A 23,261-nucleotide genomic window follows, 5' to 3' on the forward strand; every position below is an offset into this window, starting at 1 on the left:
TGAATTCTGGATGGGTTTTTAAATAAAAAGGGCTAATAGGCACCTAGATAAACTCACGCTGAAAACGCTGGTTTCTTTTGCTTTCAGTAACAGGAATGAGCTTGAGAAACCTGTGAGTGCGGCACAGCCAGCCTCAGGGGCACAGCCAGCCTCGCTACCCAGCCGAGATGACTAACTCAGAGCTGTTCCACGGAGATGCGTGCCACTACACCCCACTGAGTCCCAGGAGAACCAGAGTTGCTTTTACCTGACATCCTTCCCCACCGTCATGGCTGCAATAACCTTCTTTACAGCTTCTTTCCTCTTCTCCTTCTTTTCATTATTGAGTTCAGCCTTCAGCTCAAAAATCTCTCCTGGCAGAAGACAAAACAGATTGAGCCTCTTGGGAGAAGAAAAGGGTCAAGCTTTAGGGATAACTCAGAGGTGACTTTTTACTTTCCCAGCCTGTTGTTCCCATAAAACTGGTAGAGCAGCATGTGGAAGTTGTCAGACCTTATGGAGAACGGGGCTCACTGAGAAGCAAAGCCGCGACAGTCAGGGAACGACATGGGCTATACCTAACAAAAAAGCAGTTAACAAGAACCACGCTGCATGTTGCAGCTCTCCCACTTCTAGAACATGAAATCACATCCCTGTCTGTTTCTCAGAGGCAACTATTACATAACCAGGACGAAACGATATTTGGAGACACCAGATCAGTGCCAGCACGAAAAAAAACCCCTAACTTAGCTAGGAATTTTGCCCAGACTTCTTAACTTTTGCTCATTGTCGCCTGCTTCCTGCAAATGCCGTGAGAAAACAAGCAGACTGCAGCGTAGCCCAAATGCCGCGATACACAGTAGCAGAATCAGGAAAGCACACATTTAGTCCAGTGGAATAAATTCCTTCTGAGCTAGAAAGACAGAGCTGCTACTCACAAAAGCAACAAGTAACACAGCTCGCCTGGATTCGGAGGCTGCCAAAGCAGCCTTTTCCATAACGCTAATTCTTCCAGATATTACTGCACAGAAAGGCAGTTCAGGCTGGACCACAGAAGTGGCGAAGCAAGTTTGCAAGATAAAGAAACACATGCAAAAGAGAGCTTATCAGGCCTTTCCAGACAGAGCAAGTGGTGTGAGGATAACGCTCCCAACCAACAGATAGCTTTCCCCAGGAAGGACAACAAGCAGCATTCCCACGGGAAGCCACAGGCTGAGGACACGTTACAAATATCAAAATATCTCTGACAAAACACATGCTAGCCCCTAACCTTCGATTCCTACACACGAATGGCACTTTGTCAGATCAGCAGCACTAATTACTGAAGAGCCTGGCACAGGCAGACTAACAGGTACTTCAAAAAGAAGAAGAGAAGTTACTGTTCAGACAAATGCAAGTGCAGCGACCACTCATCATAGCTCCTGCCTGAGACAGAGATGCTGGCATTACTCACACGGAGACGCTGCCCTGGAGCAGAGCTGAGCCAGCAGCACACTCGCTACAGCTCCCACAGCACAGGCTGGCCTCTTGCAGCCACCCCAGAAAAATCTGCCTGATGCCTTAGGACTGAACTTAGAGATGTTCCTTAGAAAGACGTGAACTGCATTTGCTTAATTGACAAGATCATTCGGAAGCTTAATGAAACATAAATAGATCAATGCTGTAGTTTTTTCACTGGCAAGCGTTCATCAGAAACATTCAGCCATTCTGAAAAGGAGAGGTTAATGGAAACCATTTTCTACATCTACTGGAGAAAGATGAGCAACATCAGGCTTAAATTGCAGCCAGCAAGAGTCGGGATATACTGTTTTGTTTAAGAACAGGTTAGAAAAAAAACATCTGCCTGGGACAGTTTCAGCAGAACAAGTCATCCACCGAAACAGGTGAATGGGTAAAACGTCCCCGAAGATCCTTTCCCGTCTTCCCATTTTTAATGGCAGCAGTTTGTCCTGAGGTGAGGTGACCACCACACCTACAGTAAAGCCAAGGGCAAGTCAAACGGAGCACTGCAGCTTTGGAGAAAACGGCAATAGGAAATCCCATCATCTTTGCAACACCTTGATGTAGAGATATACACTTATACCTTAAATATTAAATGTCTCTCAATCAACCTAATTCTGTGACGCTCAACGGAACAACCATCCTCAGTCTTGATCTTATTAGTCCATAACTAAAACTTTGTCTCTGACCAGACCTGTGCTCAAGTCCCAACGTTTTCTTCTCTGATCCTTGAAAAAGCAGCAATTTGGGTCATTTTGTGCACCACAAAACCATATAAAACATCAGTTTTGTCTTTTGTCACCACGTGGCCTACTTTGGAAGTTTCTCCCTGGATGATTAAGATGAGAAACAGGGACAGAGCTAAGAGAAAAGCACAAGTTCTTCTGCATGCAGTTAAAAAAGCTGTGTAAAAATAGCCACCCACCACCTCCAATCCACTGCACCAGCTTAACACTAACCTTTTTTATTGGTCGTGAAGTATTTGGAGTCCGTCATGGTTCCAGTTCTTTAAAACACCTGAGAATAATAATAAAAAAAGAACAGGCAGTCAAACAGCATTCGGAGCTGGCAACACCCAGTTTGCAAGGCAGGAACTCAGAGAAAGGACGGTTGGTGAGTGCGTAACATAAGGGAAGAAGCAAATGCTTTACATCCACGGGCACGACTTTCACAATCTTCATTCTGCACCTGCTGCTGATATTACTTGGCAAACCCAGGGATTTAAAGGGCTCGAAAGAACAATGTGAATGAAAACACAACAGCCCGAGGCGGACAGGCTGGGAAAGCAAGTCGTGCTCAGCCCAGCTTTTTAAACTCTCAATCATGGAAGGGAAAAGGCGGCTTTTAACTCCTTATAATCAGCAAATCTTGAGATGCTCTGCAGCTGTCTTTCCCCTGGGTACACAATTCCGTTTTCCAAAAAAAAAAAAAAAAAAAAAGCACTGCACATTTAATATATCCACTGGAAGCGAGAAGTCCATGCTTCAGACAAAGGAAACTCAACTCCCCCTAACGATACTTTCCTGTGTTGCATCTTGATGGAAGCAACAATTAACCCAACTTGCAATACCCACCCCGAGGCCCTGTCATTTCTTTCCCTTCTTTTGTTCCCGGGAGATGCAAAGCAGTTTTGTGAAAAGAAAAGCCATTACTTTTCAGTTCTCTCAAGCTTGAAATTGAAATCTTTCTCTGCCAAGATCTGACATCCCACCTCCGACACACACACAAGCTTATTATTTCAGCGTTACACTGCACTTTTATGGACAGGACCGAAAAATGCTGCTGGGCCAGTAAGTGCCTAGCAAAACCGAGAGAATGGTCTCACCAGCACTTTTCTCGCTCCGTGGAACCAAATTATTAGTACCTTAGAATAGAGGGATTGCCCAAACATGTGGATATCCATCATTTCATTCTTACAATTGCCAGCTCTGTGACAAACGTGACTCAAACAGTTTTTAAGTACTGGATGAAAAACAAGCATGCGAGTCGGCAGTTTTACTGTTTTTGCAAAAACAGTTTGCATCAGCACCAAGAACCTATGACCCTAAAACCACCCCCAAAAAAGGGGTTTCCTAACTCTTTCCTCGTTTTTCTGGTTTCCCTCTCCCCCTGCAAGTTCCCCTTCTCTTGTACATACTTCCGTGACCTTAAACGCTAGCAGCAAAGCAGCAAGTCATCTGCTCCCTGAACGCTGTTCTCTAAACCTCGCAGGTCTTGCTGGCTCAGCAGCAAAAGGCCGAGCTTAGCTTTGAACTCCAAGACACTGCCCAGCAGAGCAACCAGCTCCCTGTTTCTTAACACTTTCCTTCCTCATCCCCTAACCAACCCCAGTCCCACTACTTTCCCCACCTCCCCATCCATTTTGACCAATTTAATACCTTAACAGTTAAAATCCCGTCAGCAGCAGCTATGGGGTAATGCCACCATCTCTACCCAACTCAGCGTGCTGTACATACAGCATGGCAACGCAGAGCAGCTGTAATCCAGCCAAGCAGCCAGATGAGAAACAACCTGTTGCTTCTCCCAGTTCCCCAGAGCTCCTGCCTGGCCTGTGCAGTTACCGCCTCATCCCAGTTAGGCAGCATGGGTTTGGTTTGATTTCTCTCCCTTTCTGCTCCTGCCAAGCTGGAGAGCAAACTATGCCTGAGGACAACTCTGGAAGCGCGTTCCGCCTCCTGAAGGAGAGGTTTGCCCTCCTTCCAAAACAAGAGGCTGGGTTGGGAAAGCCACACGAGCCACAACACTGCAATCTTTCCAGCAACAAAATCACAGCATCACAGAAGAAAAAGCCGTCCTGGGTCTTGTTTTGTAATTAAAAACACAGCCCCTGTTCAGCTGCGATGTTATTGCTAACACAGTCCTTCAGATTTCAGCCCAGCTTAGAAGACGATTTAAATGTTTTCCTCTACAAGAGTACTTGGCACGAGGCCATGCAAAAGGCATTGAACATAGCCTTGCTGTTCTTTGCTTGCATTATATGTGGATTTGTCAGCAAGGGTCACACCTCCCAGCTGAGCTAGTCTGATATTGTTGTTACAGTGGCCAGAACAGCAGATTATAGAGAAAATCCAGGACAAAAAAAAAAAAACAAACCAAGCCACCATACCATACACATCATCCCAGTTGCATAAAGCTACACAGAGGGAGAAACCTTGCTGAATTTCAGAGATGATCTTTAAACCCCAAAGCAGGACATTTCACTGTTTTTCTAACTTCAGATTTCATACTTGGAAACATGGAAGAATCCTAGAAACACTCAGGTAAGGCTAAGCACAGCGTATGTCTTTACAACCTGTTTTAATAGATGTAAATAAGATCTGACTTAGGTCAAAAAAAAGCAAACTACCATATTCCAAGCGCGACACAGGAGAAAGCTCTTTTTTCTCATGAGCACACAGATTTTTTGCTTTGTGTATGTCAGAGCTTGCTTTGCACATTGTTCAGAGACAGCTTGCTATCAGAACTGAGTATTACCTCATCCACTAAGCAAACTCAGCATGGTTTACAGCAAGTCCCAGATGAAGGCCAAAAACAAACCAGCCCAGATATACAAATAGCAATGTTTTAAATAACTCAAGAAAATGCCAGCTTCTTGAACATAAATCTAAATCAAAGAGAGCCAAAATAAATTATGACAATACCATGAAAATCCTTGTATTTTGAGAAGAAAATCTACATCAGATTGTCCCCTCCTTACTATCGTCCTGTGTCCAGCTCTTGCTAAGGTGGAAACACGGAAGAGGTGTCAAGCTGACGGCAAAAGGCTCCTGTTCCAACCCCAGCAAACACAAAGATGAAATAGAGGAATTTCTCCAGAAGCTCTGTCAATGCTTCATGCTACAAGCATTGGCTTGACATTTAAATGTAGACTGAACCAAAAATATGATGAAACGAAAAGACTAAGAAACCATCATAACCAGAAAGATAAGCCTCCTCAACCCAAAAACTACACAGAAAACTGCACCCTACGTCTGACCGACAACTGCTTTGCCCCGCGCATGACTCCAATGACAGCCTGACCAGCTCCCCACACTGATTTCACATTGGTGTGAACAGGGAGGTGGCAGGTTTAAGGCCTCAGTATTGATCCAGGCTCCCTAACACTGAAAGAAACCAGTGCTGAACCCTTACATCTCTAAAGTGATCCCCAGTTTAACCTGGCTCTACACTCCAGCTGGTGCCACCACCTCTTATGTGCACCCATGTCACCTGCAAAGCCAGTGAGTAGCCACACGATAACCCAAGCATGGCTCAGGGCTGCTGGAGCATCAGAAAACTAAACAGAGCAATCAAACATGGATGGCAAAGGGAAAGCAGCACCTCAGCTTCCGAAACCCGCAGCCCTAACAGCATGTGCTAGAGGCAGGTAAGTTGCTTCCATCTCCGGGAGCAAACACCCCTGTGGTGCTCCCCACCTCACTCTCAAATGTCCTGTTGTTCCTATGGCCCCCTCACTCCTGGGGCACCCCCTCCTAGCTTTCCTGCCAGCCCCTCACCTCAGCAGGACTTGCAGCCCCTCCACCACCCACAGCACCCCCCCAACCTTCCCCATGCAACCCCGGCCCCCTCAAACCCCCTGCTGACCAGCCTCCCCCCCTCACCAGCATCCCCCAGTACCCTCCAGTTGCAGGAGTGTCCCCCACCAATCCCAGCTCCCCCTCACAGCCTTCCCAGCTCCAGCGCCCCCCCCATCCCTGCCCAGTCCCACCAGCATCCCAGTAGATCACTCTGCTCACTCCCATTCCACCCCCCAGCACCCCCACCTCCAGATCCCACCCTCCCACCAGTGCCTCCTCCCAGGGCCCAGTGCCCCCACAGTGCAGTCCCCACTCCCAGGTCCCACCCCTCGTCCCTCCAGTGCCCCTCCCCGTACCTCTGCACCCACCCAGCCCTCCCAGCGACTCTCCACCCCCTCCCAGTACCCCCCCCAGTGCCCCTCCCTACCCCAGCTCCCCCTCCCAGTACCCCACCAGCCCCTCCCAGCGCCCAGCCAGCGACCTTCCTCACCCTATTCCGGCCCCCCCTCACGGTTTACCCCCAGGGCCTCATCAGTGCACCTCACCCCCTCCCAGTACCACCCCAGCCCCTCCCAGTTCCCCACCAGCGCCCCTCTCCACCCTATCCCAGTCCCCCCTCCCAGTACCCACCCAGTGCCGGCCCCGCTCCGGCCCAGTGACGGCTCCCGGCCCCCCCCCGCCCCCAAGCCCCGCAGCGGCCCCCCCTGCCCCACTCACGGCGGCGGGATGGACACACCGCTGCGGGGGCGGTGGCGGAACCGGAAGCGGAGCGGCCGGGAGGACTCGCGAGGAGCGAGACTGAACCCTCCCCCGCCTAGAGCGGCCGCGCCCCCGCCACCATAGAGAGAGGCGAGGAGGAGACAGAGCGTCGCTCTGCCCGCGGAGGGCGGGGGGCGGCGGTGCTCCGCGGCGCCAGGCGGGTGCCCGGCGGGGCGGGGGCGCCCCCTGGCGGCGGGGCGGGGCGCGGCGCAGCGCAGCCGGCGGCCATGGCGGAGCTCGGCGCCCACCTCACGGCCGCTTCGGCCGGCGACGACCGGCCCTCCATCTTCGAGGCGGTGGCCCAGGACAGCCTGATGGGCGCCCTGAAACCCGCCCTGCAGCACCTGGTCAAGGTAAGGGCGAGGGGAAGGAGAGGAGGGGCCGGCGGCGTCCTCGTCCTCCTTGCAGGCCGCTGCGCAGAGGGGAGCAGGACGCTGAGGTAAATTGTCTTGAGGGTGAATATTCTGTGAGGAAACTGCTATGGAAAGGGACCCCGGGGAGGCTGCACAGCTCTGTGCTGAGCCAGGGTTTGCCTCTGGCCACGCTCACCAGCTAAGCGTGAGTTTTGGCCCACCCAGCTTGCTTTATGACCTGGAGGCATAATTTATAGCTACTGTAATTTAGCACATTGCTCTGCTTTCAGTTCCGTTTTGTGTCCCTTTCACTAGGTGCTGGCTGAGTCGAACCCTGGCCGATATGGCTTCCTCTGGCGCTGGTTTGACGAGATCTACGTCCTGCTGGATTTGCTGCTCCAGCAGCACTATCTGGCGGGGTGCAGCGCCTCCTTTTCTGAAAACTTCTACAGCTTAAAGAGGGTACCGACAGGAGAGCGCAGGCAGCAACCTCTGGCCACAGCTGGCCTGCCAAAGAGGCAGCACTGGAAGTCTCTCCTCTTGCTGGTTCTTGTTCCTTACCTGAAAGGAAAGCTGGAGAAACTGGTGTCCAGCCTGAGGGAAGAGGACGAGTACTCCATCCACCCTCCATCGTCATCCTGGAAGCGCTTTTACAGAGCCTTTCTAGCTGCCTACCCCTATGTAAACATGACCTGGGAGGGCTGGTTTCTTATCCAGCAACTGTGCTACATCCTTGGGAAAGCTCAGCATCATTCACCCCTGCTGCGGCTGGCTGGCGTTCGCCTGGTCAGACTGACTGCAGAGGATATCCAGGCCCTGGAGAAGAAATCGGCTGGAGCCGCCTCAGGTCAAACACACAGGTATGTCAGAACATGGCTCAGCAGCTGCTTTCTAGAAGGTTCTGTGAGTACGTTAATTTGGAGGTGATGCTGCAAGTAAAACTGTCTTGTTCTCCAGAAATTCTTCAAGATTAAGTTTACCTCTGGCAAAATGTGCTCCAAAAGGGTATATCATTAGCGTAAATAAGGAAACAAGTAGCAGGGATTAGCTTCACAAGATTTTGTCATCATAAAATTGCAACGTTTGGGGGGCAGGGAAGTTGGCACTCCAGCCTTTATCCTGTTCAGTTTTCACCTGCACTTTTCTAACAAGGGAAGTAGACTGCAACAATATTGCTAAAAGGACTGAAACTTAGCTCTTTGATTTTTCTGAGCAGCAGCTAGTCATGGCCACGCTTGATGTCCTGTAAAATGATGATCCATGAGTGAAACGCTCTATGGTCCAGGTCCCCTCAATCCAGACTCTTCCAATTTAGACACCTGAACAAAAAAGATCTTGAAACTTTCTTAAAATACACAGAATCTGGGAGAAACATCCTAGCAGATGCCTCATTGCAAACATGGGGTATGTTGACCAACTTCCTTAGCATTAAGAAGCTATATAAAGCAATGACTTACTCCCCAAGGACTTTTTATTTTGGTTTGCAGATGGACAAATGTGCAGTAGTGATTTCTCCACATTTTCTTTCTTTTACAGCATTAAAATGCAAGTACAGTCAGCAGTGAGGAAAGCGTTAGGTGGCATTGCCTTCTCCCTGTCCACTGGGCTGTCGGTCAGTGTGTTCTTCCTCCAGTTCCTGGACTGGTGGTACTCCTCAGAAAACCAGGAGACGATCAAATCTCTGACAGCGCTCCCAACTCCTCCACCTCCCGTGCACCTCGACTATGGGTCCGGCACAGCTCTCTTACCCAAACTGAAGACCGTGTGCCCTCTGTGCCGCAAAATCCGCGTCAATGCCACGGCCCTGTCCACCTCCGGCTTTGTGTTTTGCTACCGCTGTGCATACAATTACGTGAAGACTCACCAGCGCTGCCCCATCACAGGCTACGCCACAGAGCTGCAGCACCTTGTCAAACTCTACTCTCCTGAGAGCTGAAAGGCCTGCCCCGTGCTTTCAGAGGTACAGCTCCGAGGGCAGCAGCTGGCTAGCAGTGAGCCTAAATTCACCCCTTACATCCCACAGAAGACTTTCGACCACTACAGCTCATCAGTGAGCTCTAAAGCGCCTTTGAGCTTGGTGGTACGTCAGAGGTTTGCTGCCTGTGCAAATGCTGGTAAGGCTCTCCCCTTTGTTTATTAGCTGTTCAAATGTCCTGTGACAGCTTCAGAGGGATCGGACAGCCACAATCTGTCAGCTGGTGCAGAAATGCCTTCAAAGACCAACCAAAGGGAAGAAATATTGATTTGGATAAAAAGAATGCAGATGGGAGGATCAAAGAGCATCACTGGTAAAAGTCCTGCTCGAGGGTATGAGCCAGCAAATTAAAGAGGTAGGGAAAATTCTCTAGGCGAGTTATTCCTCCTTTAGCAGCTTCCCAGGCGCTCGTGCTGCCCGGGGCGAGCTCTGGCACTAGAGCTTGGCAGAGAGGTAGAGGCAGGCTCTCATCATGCTATTCTTAAGAGTCTCCCTGCATTTTCAGGCTACTCGCTTTTGAACTGAGAACATCACTCCCCTAATTCCCATCAACAGTTCTAAATTAAGACTTTTGACTCTTTAAAAGAACAAAAGGTGATGTGTACAAGCAAGGATACAAGAGGGAGATTACATTTTCTGCACAAGGGAGAAAAACAACAAACCAGATTAAAGCAGCAGCTATGCCAAATGATGAGAATTGTTTTTTGTTAAAAAAAGTCTTTGAATCTGTTATTATCTGCTTTTATAAAGCAAAATTCTTGCTTGATTGAGAACCTAATTTATATTCGTTGAGTATTGGAAGAAAGAGAGTTTGCTCCTCTAGGGGCTCTGTTTACATAAAAGAGACTAGACTAAAGTTGCTTTCATCTTTGCAGATGATGAAAATGGATATAAGACTAGTATTTTGTAGGCGGGGTATTTTAACACCTATGCTTGATCTAAGTATTACATTGCAATTACTCCAGTCCCAACCATGTAGCACATTCATATCGTAACAACGCATCCTTTCATCGAACAGAAGAGAAAAGAAAACATGTGTGACATTGTGGCTGGTTCTTCCTTGACACCTGATTTCTCACAGTGGAAGGTTTTTTTCCTGACTCAGCTCTAGGGAGCAGCAGTTAGCTACTCTAGACATCATGGTGACTTGGTTTATAGAATATGAAGAGCAAAGTTTGCTGCACAAAGTACAAGGTCTTTCCAGATTAAGAGACATGTTCTAACATTTAATCCACTGAACCGGTCATCTTATTTTCCCCCCCACTTTAGCTCTGCTTCAGAAGATAAAAATCTCTAATATCCTCCCTCACCTGTACACGAGATAGCAAGGTTATTGAATAATGGGGGAAAATAGAGTAATTTGCATCCTCCCAGAGATGCTCTGGAAAAAAACACCTACTGTAACAAATGAGATTTGTCCCCAGTGCTTGTCTTATTATCTCTTTCTTCCAGACCCTTCTACCTGTGCCACTATGGAATAATAATAAAAACTGTCTCATTTCTCCTTTTTCCAGTAGTTATGGGTTCCATAAAGACACGTCTCTTCCTTTAGAAAGCCAGCAAGAGCACACACATCTTACTGGAAAAGAAATCACATTTTCTGAAATTTCAAATCACTTTTAACAGATCTGGCTTTGGGCTGGATATTAATTCACATCATTTGCTACACCAGTTTTGCTTCATACATGGAGATCTTTATCTCTGTGAGAAGGCAGTACCCCAGATGCTCTGCTGCTGCTGCACGGTCTTACAATAACCTGTCTGAATAAACAGATGTGGGCCTGATTGTCCCCTTGACTCCAGTGCAACTGCTCATTTAAATAAGGGCTGAAGGATTTGACTGATAATTATTTCAAGATAGGTTTGTTTTCCTTCGATCCCTCCTATACTTTCCAGGTTAACCGTCTGCTGCTCAGTGAAGAGCTGGGCAGACCTGAGACAGAAGACTGACCAATGCTGACTCACCCACCAGCACTGCAGGAGCTCTTGGATGAGTTCTGCACCTTCCTCCCCCCTAATCCAGAAGGATTCACTGACTGCTGAACGGCACAACCAAGTTGCCTGTGCACATGCTGCTCCAGGGCCTCTACACCTCCTTCTCCCAGGGTTAATCTCTCTTCCTCTCTCCAGAACGGCCCGCCTGTCAGGCCCTGGCTGCCTTCCACTCCACCTCTCCCCACACCACGCTGCACAACACCCTGTCCCTGCCAAACTTGGACTTGGCCAACTCCACAGCAGCTCCAAGACCTGCACTGAACCCCCCACATCTAAGCCCCACAATTCTGAACAGCTGTAATTACTCTTGAATGTAGAATTGCTCTTTAATGCCGAGCTAACTAACAGGCATTAAGCCCACAATGGTGACAGGCTTAGCAGTTACCTGGCAGATTTCATTAGTGTTCCTGCAGATGGCTGCAGGATACCAACTTGGATTTGATGGCTTCTAGCCCTCCTGTCTTTAGTAGCCAAATAAATACCTATTTATCAGGTCTGTTGCTCTAAAACAAAGTTACGAAACAGATTTGTGTTATATAAACATTCCCATTTATCTGCTTTTTGACTGTAATAGTGTTATTAAAGCCATGGTGGTCTAAAGATACACAAAAGAGATTTTTCAAGGCACACCAACTTTATTAAACCAACCTTTGGACTTACATGACTGTAGAGAAGTCACAAATTAGTATGCATCGTACATGCATTCAGTATGCTTTGTTCTGTCGCTTGAAACAGTTACATCAACATTAACAGCAGCACTGGAGTTGCCCGGTATGTTACTGTCAGAACTTGACTTTGCAAATCTTTTAAAAAATGTTTAGTGACCGTAAGTCACATTCGCAACTCATCTAGACACTCTGAAAAAATTAGCAATTGATTTGCTTTCCCTACTTCCTTAACAGAAGCCACATGACCTCCTATTAAGAGAAAACCACCATAACTATACTCCTACATACAGATTCCCCATAGAAGCTTCGTTCTCCACAGGAAGACAGAAATGAATGTAAAGGTGTCACCAAGACCTGGAAGAGAATAAAATCTAGATTAGAGAATAGCTCTGTATCTTTTCCTGTACTTGCTTGATTAGCCCAGCCTTTCCCTGTCCCCGTGAAAGGGCTGCACTTCATCCAGAGCAGAGCACCAGAGCCAGACCCCACACTACAACTCACTTCCAAAAATCCTCCTGCCTCTGTGCTGGCAGTCACTAGATGAGAATACAGCTGAACCAGCTGCGGATGAGGTGTCTACAGGACAGACAGCTCAAACTCCATTTTACAGAGCCTGCATTACATTTACAAACAGAGAAGATACATTGACAAAATACCTGGAGTTTCATATGCCGTGTGTCGCACAAAGTGAAATAACAAGAAACTCACTGCAAGCTCAGTACTAAACGCAGCATTGCGGCAAGATACGCAAACCCAAACAAGTATTTGCACAACTCACTTTTAAAATCAAGGTTTGTTTTTCTGCTGCTAAAAAAATGTTAAAAATTCCTAATATTTTTTCAATATTTTTTAGGATGCATCAAAAAGAAGCAAAGCCGTTTACTCTGGATGAGCTTAGCCTAAATAAGCTCAGAGAGAAGATTACGTGATCATGCCCTGGTCAGAGCAGAGACAGAGTCTCAGCAATACCAGTTCAGAGTCTACTTCGCTCATCATTGCTCTGGGCAAATCTGTTTCCATTCAGTAAGGAGCTCGCTCCCAGGTCAGGAACTAGAACAGAAAAGAGTTTTTTTTTCTAGAGGAAAAAACAAACACACACCTCCTCACCACCCCCAACAAACGCAGATTAACTTGGGTTCTGGGTTAATTCTTTTCAGGATCACATGGCTTTATACAGGACAGTTTGCAGTTAGTTAACACTGACCCAGGGGAGATGAGACAGGAGCGCCTGTTAGGAGCCTGAAAAAGTGAGCCCCTGGTTGCTGTTTCTAACTTTGCGTACCCACCTCTGTCAGACAGCAGCACGGAGGAGACGGTACTTTGCACCATCAGCACGGATGGGGTCTCTTCACACAGAGCTCTTGTGTTCAGCTGTGTGCATGACAAAGCCATGTTATTAGAGTAACACAGGCAAAAACTTTCCGTGCCTTCTTCCACACCGTTAGTTAAGCCAGCAAAACTCCTTTTCTTCCTCCTGACACACCTATAGACACACCGCCACCCCACAAAGCAGAAGAGGCTCCAAACAGGCATCAATTAAAGCTTTGGCTGATCTGCAAGCACGCAACAGATAAAACGAGTTGTTTTTAAGTTTTATGCTCATCCATGAATTAGGGGTTTGTTTTTTTCCCCTTATCTCCTCCTACTGTTACAGATAACAAGGGGATGAAGCACATTTAGCAGGAGAGCAAGGGAAGGGAGGGGGTGACATGTCTGATAGAACAAGCTGGAGCTAGGGAAGATAGGTCACAAGTTGGGATTCCAAGGTCAAGGAGAGCCAGTACCAGGCAAAAACAAGAGGGGAAAAAACCGTCATACCTATAAATGTTGCTGAAGTCAGTGGCTCTCCAAGGGTCCAGAGGCCTACTTCGATCTAGCCCTTCCCTCATGCCACCCATTTGCGCCCTATTTACCATCTCCTTCCAGGCACTCCCCCCTCCCCCAGGCGCCTTGCAGCTCCTCAGCACCCAGTTCCTCCGCTCCTGTCCACCCACCCACCCACCCTCAGCCCCCAATTCCTTACCTCAGCCCGCCTCAGACCCCTGCATCCCCCAGATAACCCATCCCCCAAATATTCCACACCCTCCTGCTCATCACCCCTGCACCCCTTCAGCCCCAAATGCGCTACTCGGCCAGGTTCATCCCCCTCAGTAAGCCCCTCAGCCTCTCTGTCCCCGTCCCCCCGGACCCTCAAGCTGCCTGCCCTACCCTGGTCGCCCCAGCCCCTCCTCAGCCTCTCAGGGCCCACATTCCTGAGGGTCCAGGCTCCTCTACGCCCCCGCCACCGTACTCCCCGCATCGCTCACGCAGGCCCAGCCACGCCGAGGCGGAGCTCTCCGCCTTTGTCCCACCCCTACGGTGGACAAGAGCCAATGGCAGCGCGCGAAGCTGCCGGCGCGGCCAATGACAACCAATAGGAAGACGCGTTAGCGGAACACGGGGCGGTGCGAGCGTTTCCCGCCCTGAGGAGGCCTGAGGGGGCGGAGGGCCCGGCCCGGCCTTTCCCTGGGGCCGCCGCCGTTCGTTTCGCTTTCTCCCTTCCGCTTCCAGAGAAACGGAAGAAGGCCAGTGAGAAGGCACCGCCTCTCACTGAGGCAGAAGGCGGTGAGAAATCACCACCTTAAACGCCGTCCGGTCCTGAGGGCCCGGCTCTGCCGGCTGCACGTTGTGTAGCGACGGCTGCGCAACAAAGGGGTAGTATCGCCGTGAAAACAACTAAGGAAAAAAAAAAGGGAAGAAATAAAACAAAACTAAACAAAAGCGGTAGAAATAAAAGTATTCCAACACTTGAACAGAAGGTGTTTTGGAAGGAAAAGAATCATGATTTAACATAGAAGTTAAAATGAAGCACTTGTTTGAGGACAGATGGGTAAATTCATCCTGTGGTTTTAAAGCAGTAAGTCGGTTCCTCCACCAGTTTGTAAGACATTCCAGCGCTACACGCGTGCCTGTTCGGGAGATGGATTCCACAGGGCTTTTCCTGTCCCTGCCCCTGCTGGGGCCTTTCTGTGCGGGATCAAGAGGAGGATCCAGCCTGAGCGGGAAAGTGTCTTTCCTGTGACGTATGAAGTACGTAGGGAGGCTCGGAATTCAAGAAATCAAAGCTTTTTAACCCACCCACTTGCTTCTGAGTTTCATTCTGACTCTGCGCGGCCTCGAGGAGACGTCTGTGGGGAGGGTAGGGAAGTCTTCGGTAACTGTGGTGGGCGCTGTGAAAAATTCAATGGGGAAAAACTGCTTTGTAATGAAAAATATACCGGCTCCTTCCAAGGAGGCTGAGCAGGAGACTCTTTTACACGGTATGGAATCAAAAGCCAAAAAGGCATGTTTACTTTGTACATGAGGCTGTAATCCTGCCCACAGAATATGTTTCTGTTTCTTTCCTGTCCTGCCTGCAAGCAAGTTTCCGCAGTCTAGCGCTAGCTTGCTCTTTTTCCACATTATTTCATTTTCTCTCATCTCCCCTCAAAACCACACAACTTTGTTGAGCAGATACCCAGGACATGCTCTTCCACCGCCGCACGAGGTGCATCCTTCCCTGTTCTCAGTCCCCTCACCATTGCCCCAGTCTCAGTGCCTTTGATGGAATTTTGCCCCAAGGAGGGAGGCGACACTGAAGATGCTCCAAAGTGGCCCCTTGCATGGATCACTTTCATGGGGAAAAGTTATGAGACAGTTTTAACCGGTAACTTTAATTATTTCAGCTGAAAGTTGTACATGGGCGTGATTTCAGTGTAAAATTGTTAGCTTTAGTGTGCTTTGTCAGTACAAAAAGGTAAAAAAAATTAAACCTCATATTGCAAATGTTGCAAATGAAGATATACAGACCATTTCTTCTGTGCAGGACCCTCTAGCTTGCTTCCCTGCTTCCCAGATTCCAGAACTGTACCTCTGACTTTGAAGCTGTAAAAGTTTAATGGAGCACCAACTTCTCAGTCTAAACAAGCAATGACGTATGTAAGTGCTGTAAGTTGGGGGGTTTCTTCTATTTTTTTAACAGTCTGTTTCCTCTTGTAGACTTTGGCCATTGCAAAGGTGCCAAGAGGAGGGAAATAGTTGCCCTGGAGAGCTGGGCTCCCAGCAAAAACTGGTTTTGAACGTCAGATAGAGCTAGAAAGACCCAGTGAAGTCTGTGGACGCTGGTGCTTCATCACAGGAAACGGAAGAGAAGGAACAAAATTGGCAGAGAAGAAGTGAAACCAGCAACAAAGTATGTTTAATTTCTCTTAAATTTTATTAGAAGGAGGGGGCAGTGGAGAAAACAGGTAACACGCTCTGGATGCTTTGTACCCCATTTCTGCTGCTTATCATTCTGGGACTTAAATATTTAAGGATTTAAAATTGATTTTTCAAATGTTGACGTTTTAGCCCAGAGCTAAGAAGAAGAGGTAGGGCAAGTCCTTTTCTCTGTCACATGGGGGCGGTCGTGAGATCTCAGCAGTCAGCCAGGTTGTCCTGTTGCAGCAAGCTAGAGGGGAGTTCATGGAACTGGATGGGAAAATTCCTCTACCTGGTAGAGGAATTAGCCCACACAAATGTCCTTGCTGCTTTAGTTCTACCATAACTCAAACTTACGAGGAGCAGAGCGCCTTTCCTCAGCAGAGTTAACTCAGAGGAGAGGCAGACAAGGCAGGAAACTTGTCTCCTGTGTGAGATCTGGAGGAGATGCTCGTTGGAGTTTTTGTGCCCTGCAGCTCTCTGGCTTGGTATTTGGCCATGCAGAAGGCAAATCTGCGCTGCTGGAAATAAGCTGTGCTCCTGTCACAGGCGAGATCTCTTCTAGGCACACTTTCATTTATTTCCAGGTGCTTTTGTACCACAGTTATGTTTTGTAGCAAGGGGGCTGGATTTCATTTTGAGGAATTGGCTTAAATGTGATGCAGATGCAGTTTGGCACCATTTTAAAGAATTTGCCTGCATTCCAAGTGCCAAGTGGCAATCAGCTGAGATTCAATCGCTTTACTAACAAGGGTGGCCAAATAGAGCTGAAAGTAGAAGGGTCAGTTGTTATTATTTATTGGTTATTAATCAGTAAGATTATTGGATTCTTAAGATCAAGGTGAGGCTTGGCACAGCCTTTTCTGAGCCGTTACGGGGGAAGAGGAGGGGGCATGCAGTCCAGGAATATGTAAGGGGATGGTGGTGTAGGGAACGAGCTTGGCTGTAGAGAAACTATTTGAGGCTGTTTCTGTGTTCAAAGGGACAGATGGCAGCACCGTCCCTATATCCTCAGGCTCAAGGGTAGAAAAATAAACACCTGGGCACCCGGCACAAACTTGAGTTTTCAGCAAGCACTCTATTTTGTAAGTGGAGGAAAATCCCTGTTGCCCTCAGATCTGTGACTCAGTGTATTTATTGTTCAAAGGACAGCCACTGTTTAGCTAATGTTTTTGGAAGTCTTTGGAAGACTGATGTTGCAGCATAAATAGTAAGCAATTTTTTTACAATTGTTTCAGGCCCAGAATGGCGTTGGAATATCATCAACAACAGCCGAAGGTCTGCGTTAATTTAGTAACCAAGTATCCTGAAGTAGTTTTGTGTGTTGGAAAAATATGTTTTGGTGAAAAGGCAAGAAAAAAGATGCCAAAAAATTCAAAACAAGATCAAAAATACACCCTTGTCTGTGCAGTGTGTGCCTTGCTGAACTCTGGAGGAGGTGTCGTAAAAGCAGAGATTGAAAATGAAAACTACAAGTTAGAGAGAGATATGATTGGACTAGATTTAGAAGACACTTTTCGGTCTCTTCTTTTGTTTCCAGACTGGAGAGAATACCTGGACTTTGAACAGCGAGATAATTACATTTTGATTTTTATTAAAACTTGGAGTAGTGAAAACACATCGTTAACCTCTACAAGTGCAAAGCCACGTCTCTGTAGCCTGACTACTGGGTTGCACACAAAATGTGGTACTTCTCTTTCCCACATGAATCTTACCGAAGTTGTTTCATTCCTTAAAAGAAAGCAAGATAAAGCCAAGAAAGAGTTTAGCCCAGGACCACCTGCTAAAAACAGGAAGACAAGGGCTGTTGAAGGAGGCACGGACATTATAAATAAAGCTGTTGTCGAGTTGTTTAATAGGGACCAACTGCAACATGGAGAGACGTTGACTTTCAGTGAGTCAGGAAATGTGGAATTTAAGCATTATTCAACTGAAAAAATCTTGACTCGTGTCAAAGAGATATTACCTCAGTATATCGCTGGATTTGCAAACACAAGTGGTGGGTATTTGTGGATCGGTGTGGATGATAAAGGCACAGTGCAGGGATTCAGCAGTGATGATGAGGACCTTAAAAAATTAAGTTACGTAATCAATTCCATTAAAGACAAATTAACCCTTTTCCATTTCTGCGGGAGTGGGTGTGAACACAACATAAGCTACGAACACAAAATTTTCAAAGTATACCACGAGGCTGGAGATCACTGTGGCTATGTCTGCGCTGTGAAGATTCAGCCATTTACTTGCGTCGCGTTTTCTGAAGACCCAGACTCATGGCTAGTGGAAGGAAGCACCGTGAAGAGACTGAGCGCATACGAGTGGGCTACGTGGATGACGACTGCTGATCCAGGTCCAAAAGAGCCAGGACAATCCCTTGCCATTTTCGATATTTCCTTTTATTTTCTTGCTCCTGGTCTGGCAGTGTTGATTGCTTTAGATAATCTTACCTGCTTTTCTGTTTTCTTTGAGGGCCTGACCAAACCAGCCTGCTTGACTGCTTCAGGTCCTTGCTAAATACCTGTCTTTCTGCTGCTTGTGTTCCTTAATGCTTGCTTCAGGCCACAGCAGGTCCTGGTGGCTAACAGCTTATTAATGCCAATGCTCGTGCCTGCTTTTGCAGCATGAGCTCTCCGTGCCTCAAGTTGACCACTTTTGAGGTTAGACCCCACGGTGCAAGTGATTTTTTACGTAATTGCCGTAGTCCATGGCAATTGCCATTTGCTTTCAGGCTTAATCTATACTTTCCCTCCTGCTTTTTTAGGGGCATTCTCCACTGCTACCGCCAGTCTAATAAGCTGAGCACTACGGACAGATAAATTGTTCGTTGGCCAATTCTTGGGCAGTGAAAAGGGTATCACTAACAGAGTTAGAGGTCACAACAGCAGCTAATGAGATAAGGAAACCAAGAGGAGCTCCATGGTCCGTGACCTGAGCCTGTTCTGTTGCTAATCCGCTGCTGTCCACGTGAGTTGCAAGGTTTCTGTCTGTGTATTGCATTTATCATTTTAAAGAACAGCAAAAGATTTCAAATCAGGATGAGGACAGCTTGTGGCTCTTGCACTGAGGGACAGCAAATGCTCATGCTGTATCATACGTTTTTATTTCTTTTTTTCCAGATCTTTCAAAGTTTTCTGAGACATTTAGGCTAGAGCTCAGTCTGACAGAGCGGCCACCTCTTGCCAAGCCAGTTTATTCACACCAGGGCCTTGACAACATCGATGACCTTTGTAAGCAACTGTTTCCAGGTAAGTCTACACATTGCTTTCACTGTCTGGTAGGTTTACAATGTGAATCTCAAGGGCAGGGTCAAGGTCAAAGATGAGTTTGAAGACATTGTTTAAACTGGTGAAAGAGACAGAAATCGTCTGCAGAACTGACAGCAACATTGCATTCAAATGCGTGATGACCCACCCTCCCCAAGGACTGATCTTCTGCCAGCTACTGATACGTGTAAGTGATGGAGCTTAGCCAGATGAGCCTCTCTGGGGACCAATCACAGCCATGCCAACGTCTTTTCACAATCCAGGGAAAAATGTTAAAGACGGGAGGAGGAGGTCACTTGGAATCAGCCCAATGTAAATACGTGAAGTGACTGGGGCTGGGCCCAGAGCAGAGAGTCTGCTACTGATTACAGTCCAACATTTCTGTGGCACTGCAAGATCAGCCAGGTATCCGGGGGCTTTTGCGTTTGAGCCATTAGTCTTTCTTTGTTTACTCACAAGGCCTCCCAAACAGGGTTGGCAACAGCTGGCCTGTGCTGGCGTTTTTAGCAAAGGGACTGAGACCTGGGTAGATGAGGATTGAGTTCCCTGAGGAAGTAGTCATTACAAAAGAATCTGGAAACACGTGGAGGTGTTAATGAAAATTTTGAAGACGCAAAAAAGGTATTTCAGGCAGCTATAGTCTGTATTTGTAGCCTTTCAGCAACATTAATTCCCACAGAATCATTTAGAGGGCTGGATTTCCATGTCTTATACTAACACTAGCCATTTCTTCTGCTTTGCTTTGTTAGTGGAATCCCACAGAATTATATATACTCCGGAAAAACTCAGTGAAGATCTCCTCCAAGAGCATCCAGGGTTGGATATTCTAATGGAAAAACAATTGAAGCAGCTTTCTGAGGGAGTTCTGATATTTTCCAGAAGTTGGGCTGTTGAAGTCGGCTTGCCAGAAAATCCAGACATAATTTGTGACATTCTCCTAATAGCTGAGGATCGGCCACCTATCCTCTATACAATCTGTAAGCATCATATCTCACCGACTTTGTTGGAATACTCAAGACGCATAGCCTGGAGGCTGAAGCAGAAGTTAGTCAACACTGGGGGCTATATTCACAAATTGTGCGTGATACCAAAGCTACTGATTTTGCTTCCCGAAATTAACTGTGGAAAAGAATGGGATCTGAATATTCAAGAAATGTATCCCCAAAACTACAGCCTAATCAGGAGTGACAACTTGAAGGCCCTCTTACATGCTCTCACAGTAGTTCTGCTGAGTTTCAAGTCCTTTTTAAGTGACCATGTTGGTTCTGAGTTTTTGAACCTCTTGACCATCAAACAATACCAGCTGCTGTCAGAAAATCTTCACAAAACTAAGAAGCTGTATGTTTATGGACTACCAGGAACAGGAAAAACCATAGTCGCCCTGAAGATCATAGAGAAAATAAGAACTATGCTGCAGTGCAAACAAGAAGAAGTTCTTTACGTATGTGAGAACAAGCCTCTGCGAGATTTTGTGTGGTAAGCATTTCCTCCAGCTATTCAGTTCAATATCCTTTTCTTTCACCAGCATTTTTAACTAGCAGAGTACTGATTAATACATTTGGTATGCTATTTGGTCCACCATCATGGCAGTGTTTGAAGTATGTAGTTGGGATGCATTTTTAGTAAGGCTCAAATTCTTTTCTCAACATCCTGAGCCTCTATTAATAAATATGACTTTCGTATCATGGGCATTCACTTTGTTCTGATCAAGTATAACCAGTAGTTTGCAATGCAGAGATTGGTTTTCATCTACTTGTATCTCTTCTGCAGGCAGAAAAACATTTGCCAAGCTGTGACAAGAGTAGCCTTTTTGAAGGGCAGCTTTAATTATGTGAAGCACATAATAATTGATGAAGCACAGAATTTCCAAGATGAAGAAGGTGATTGGTATAAGAAAGCCTTGGCTCTAACTTCCTCAGCAGATCTCCCGAAGCCCGGCTTTTTCTGGATTTTCTTGGACTACTTGCAGACAAGTCACTGCTTCCCAACTGGTCTTCCAGAAGCAGAATGGCATGATCCCATCGAGTCACTAACCAAAGTGGTTCGTAATGCTAGCAACATCTATAGCTATCTAAAAAAAAATATGGAAACGATTGTAATGCGCTCTACCCTAAATATTCCCAAAGACCGTTTGAGAGAGTTATTATGCAGAGCCACGTGTGCTCGTGCCGTGCAAGGCTCTACGGAAGTACAAAGCAAACAAAACATAAATGAAATAGCAAAGTATGTGGCAGAACACTGTCATACGTATCTTAAAAAGGGTTACTCTAAGAAAGATATTGCTATTCTGTGCTACAGAGATGATGAAGTAAAAGCACACCGGGGAATACTAGCGTCAGAAATGAGGAAGTCAAATATATTATTAAGAAATACAGAGGAAGGGCTACAGGAACACGCTATTCTTGACAGCATCCGTCGTTTCTCTGGCTTAGAAAGAAGCATTGTATTTGGTATTATTCCTCAACACTTTCAATTTCAGGAAAAAATTTTTGAAAATATATTGGTCTGTGTAGCATCCAGAGCCAATTTAAATCTACATTTGTTATTTTATAACTGAGAACAGGTAGCCACACAGGATCCCAACAAGGCCCTGGTAGGTCAATGGTTAATGTATATTTGAAATTTCTTTACTCTGTATCTGAAGTAGAAGGATTTCCTTTGTAATGGTCCTTTCTAAAAGCCCAGACATTGTTGGGAAGCCTCCACAGTCTGTTTTAAATCAAATGTAAGGTTTCAATAATGCAGATAAAAGATACTTTGGATGTCAGTAGAATGACTTAATTCCCTGATGGCTCCTTACAAGGACTTGCAAGATCTGATGCTCAGCCTTTGACTGCCGGCAGGTGCGTTGCCAAGTCAAAACCACTATGCCAAGACAGGAAAGCGAAAGACTTCCTGGCTTTCACCAGCTTGCTCCCATACTCATAGTACTGCTCAGAAACAAAGAGCATAGGCATCCAGTGTTAGAAGCCATTTTTTAAAAGACAGCCTCTATTCAGATATCTAGGAAAGTGAAAAGGCGGCCTTCTGTCCATGTTCTAGCTAAGAAATACAAATAAATGGCTTTTACAGTAGTTTCCCCACTCAATTTCAGCAACAGTCAGTATGGGTTAGAAGGCAGTTTCTTCAACGAGGAGCTCTAGTGGGAGAGGGAAAACTTTGCACAACTCCCCTTACATACCAGTGGCATCTTTTGTCTTGGTTTCAGACACGCTGGGTAGATAAAACCCTCTACAGAGTTAAGATGCCAAGTACTTTTGACAGACAGATCCAAAATTCCTAAAACTGGAGGCAGGTTGGAAAAAAAAAAAAAACACCCATATTGTTCTTCCCCCACAGAATGACTTGTGGTTCATTTATTTTGGAAGAACAGTCTGATACCCTCCTAGTGGGATTATAAAGCACCAGTGCTTTAACTGAATGCAGTTACAGGCAGACGACACTGGAATCACCCTCCAAGTGAGTTTGCCTTATGGCTTAAAAATTCTTACTTTTCTAACTTGAGGAAGGTTGAGGCACTTCATATTTTATTTTTTTTTCCATAATCTACATACAAGGAAAGACTATCCCCACAGTTCCTTTCACAAACCCCAAACCTCAATGCTTAATCATGCCATGCCTATCATGGGAGGATCACTGACATTTAGTATGATCAGAAATATTTTAATGCACTTGAATTTGCATTTAAATCATTGCTGAATAAGATTATATTTACTTTATGCTTAGATTTTCTTTCCCCTCAGGGACTAGAGCAAGGGTCTGTGATTTTTTTTTTGTGTCATCCATAGCTTGCATAAGGAATCTGTGATAGAATATAAACATTTATATAATAAAGTTTAATGTGATGACAAACTGGTGTTTGCTTCTCATTCTGCTTCTTCCATAATTGAGATATTTTTGACATTCCCTGTTGAATCAAACACTGTGCCCTGGTGTGAACCTCAGCTTAACCCATTCCTGCTGCCTCCTTGGACAGCCTTTCATGGTGGCTTCGCACGTCCATTTCAGCAGCACTGGATAGTTTGCGAGTGGTGAAA

The 23,261-nt window shown here is 46.5% G+C and overlaps 3 protein-coding genes, 1 long non-coding RNA gene and 1 other non-coding gene across 20 annotated transcripts in view; 2 read left to right on the forward strand and 3 right to left on the reverse strand.

Annotated features, from left to right (window-relative positions):
- The window catches only part of AP2B1 (adaptor related protein complex 2 subunit beta 1), an 81,212-nt gene extending 74,331 nt beyond the window's left edge, over nucleotides 1-6,881 (reverse strand). For 2 of the 13 annotated variants that reach the window (XM_074593741.1, XM_074593739.1), the window contains exons 1-2: nucleotides 918-1,040; nucleotides 248-353 (exon numbers count right to left, since the gene is read on the reverse strand). In XM_074593741.1, coding sequence (XP_074449842.1) covers nucleotides 248-270 — 23 coding nt within the window. In that variant the 5' untranslated portion in view covers nucleotides 271-353; nucleotides 918-1,040. Of the gene's footprint in view, nucleotides 1-247; nucleotides 354-492; nucleotides 793-917; nucleotides 1,041-2,438; nucleotides 2,497-2,630; nucleotides 2,898-3,343; nucleotides 3,437-5,120; nucleotides 5,247-6,486; nucleotides 6,569-6,626; nucleotides 6,678-6,713 lie in introns of those variants that run through there. The other 11 variants (XM_074593729.1, XM_074593737.1, XM_074593731.1 and 8 more) reach the window with 11 other exon arrangements.
- Nucleotides 6,849-12,128, forward strand: PEX12 (peroxisomal biogenesis factor 12). Of its 4 annotated transcripts, none has more exons than XR_012588199.1 (4): nucleotides 6,856-7,108; nucleotides 7,424-7,968; nucleotides 8,645-9,222; nucleotides 11,981-12,128. XR_012588199.1 is itself a non-coding variant. In XM_074593744.1 (3 exons), exons 1-3 carry the CDS (start codon nucleotides 6,983-6,985, stop codon nucleotides 9,042-9,044), a joined length of 1,071 nt encoding a protein of 356 aa, XP_074449845.1. In that variant the 5' UTR covers nucleotides 6,849-6,982; the 3' UTR covers nucleotides 9,045-10,868. The 4 variants fall into 4 exon arrangements, 1 of the variants encoding a protein (XP_074449845.1); XR_012588200.1 differs by lacking the exon at nucleotides 11,981-12,128 and adding an exon at nucleotides 10,980-11,675; XR_012588198.1 differs by lacking the exon at nucleotides 11,981-12,128 and adding an exon at nucleotides 10,598-10,873.
- Nucleotides 11,699-13,724, reverse strand: LOC141746050 (uncharacterized). The gene is made up of 3 exons (XR_012588201.1): nucleotides 13,565-13,724; nucleotides 13,033-13,117; nucleotides 11,699-12,100 (listed from the first exon to the last, which is right to left on the reverse strand). It is a non-coding gene; the product is annotated as an uncharacterized LOC141746050 (long non-coding RNA).
- Nucleotides 12,652-12,747, reverse strand: LOC141746945 (Z30 small nucleolar RNA). Its single transcript, XR_012588548.1, has one exon. It is a non-coding gene; the product is annotated as a Z30 small nucleolar RNA (small nucleolar RNA).
- A 605-nt stretch (nucleotides 13,725-14,329) lies between the features above and the next one.
- LOC141746052 (schlafen family member 13-like) lies at nucleotides 14,330-23,172 on the forward strand. The gene is made up of 6 exons (XM_074593756.1): nucleotides 14,330-14,924; nucleotides 15,764-15,956; nucleotides 17,203-18,311; nucleotides 19,078-19,206; nucleotides 19,974-20,700; nucleotides 20,995-23,172. Exons 3-6 carry the CDS (start codon nucleotides 17,210-17,212, stop codon nucleotides 21,779-21,781), a joined length of 2,745 nt encoding a protein of 914 aa, XP_074449857.1. The 5' UTR covers nucleotides 14,330-14,924; nucleotides 15,764-15,956; nucleotides 17,203-17,209; the 3' UTR covers nucleotides 21,782-23,172.
- The last annotated feature ends 89 nt before the right edge of the window (nucleotides 23,173-23,261 follow it).

Source organism: Larus michahellis, chromosome 7, assembly GCF_964199755.1.
Source record: "Larus michahellis chromosome 7, bLarMic1.1, whole genome shotgun sequence".
In the NCBI taxonomy this organism is placed as follows: Eukaryota; Metazoa; Chordata; class Aves; order Charadriiformes; family Laridae; genus Larus; species Larus michahellis.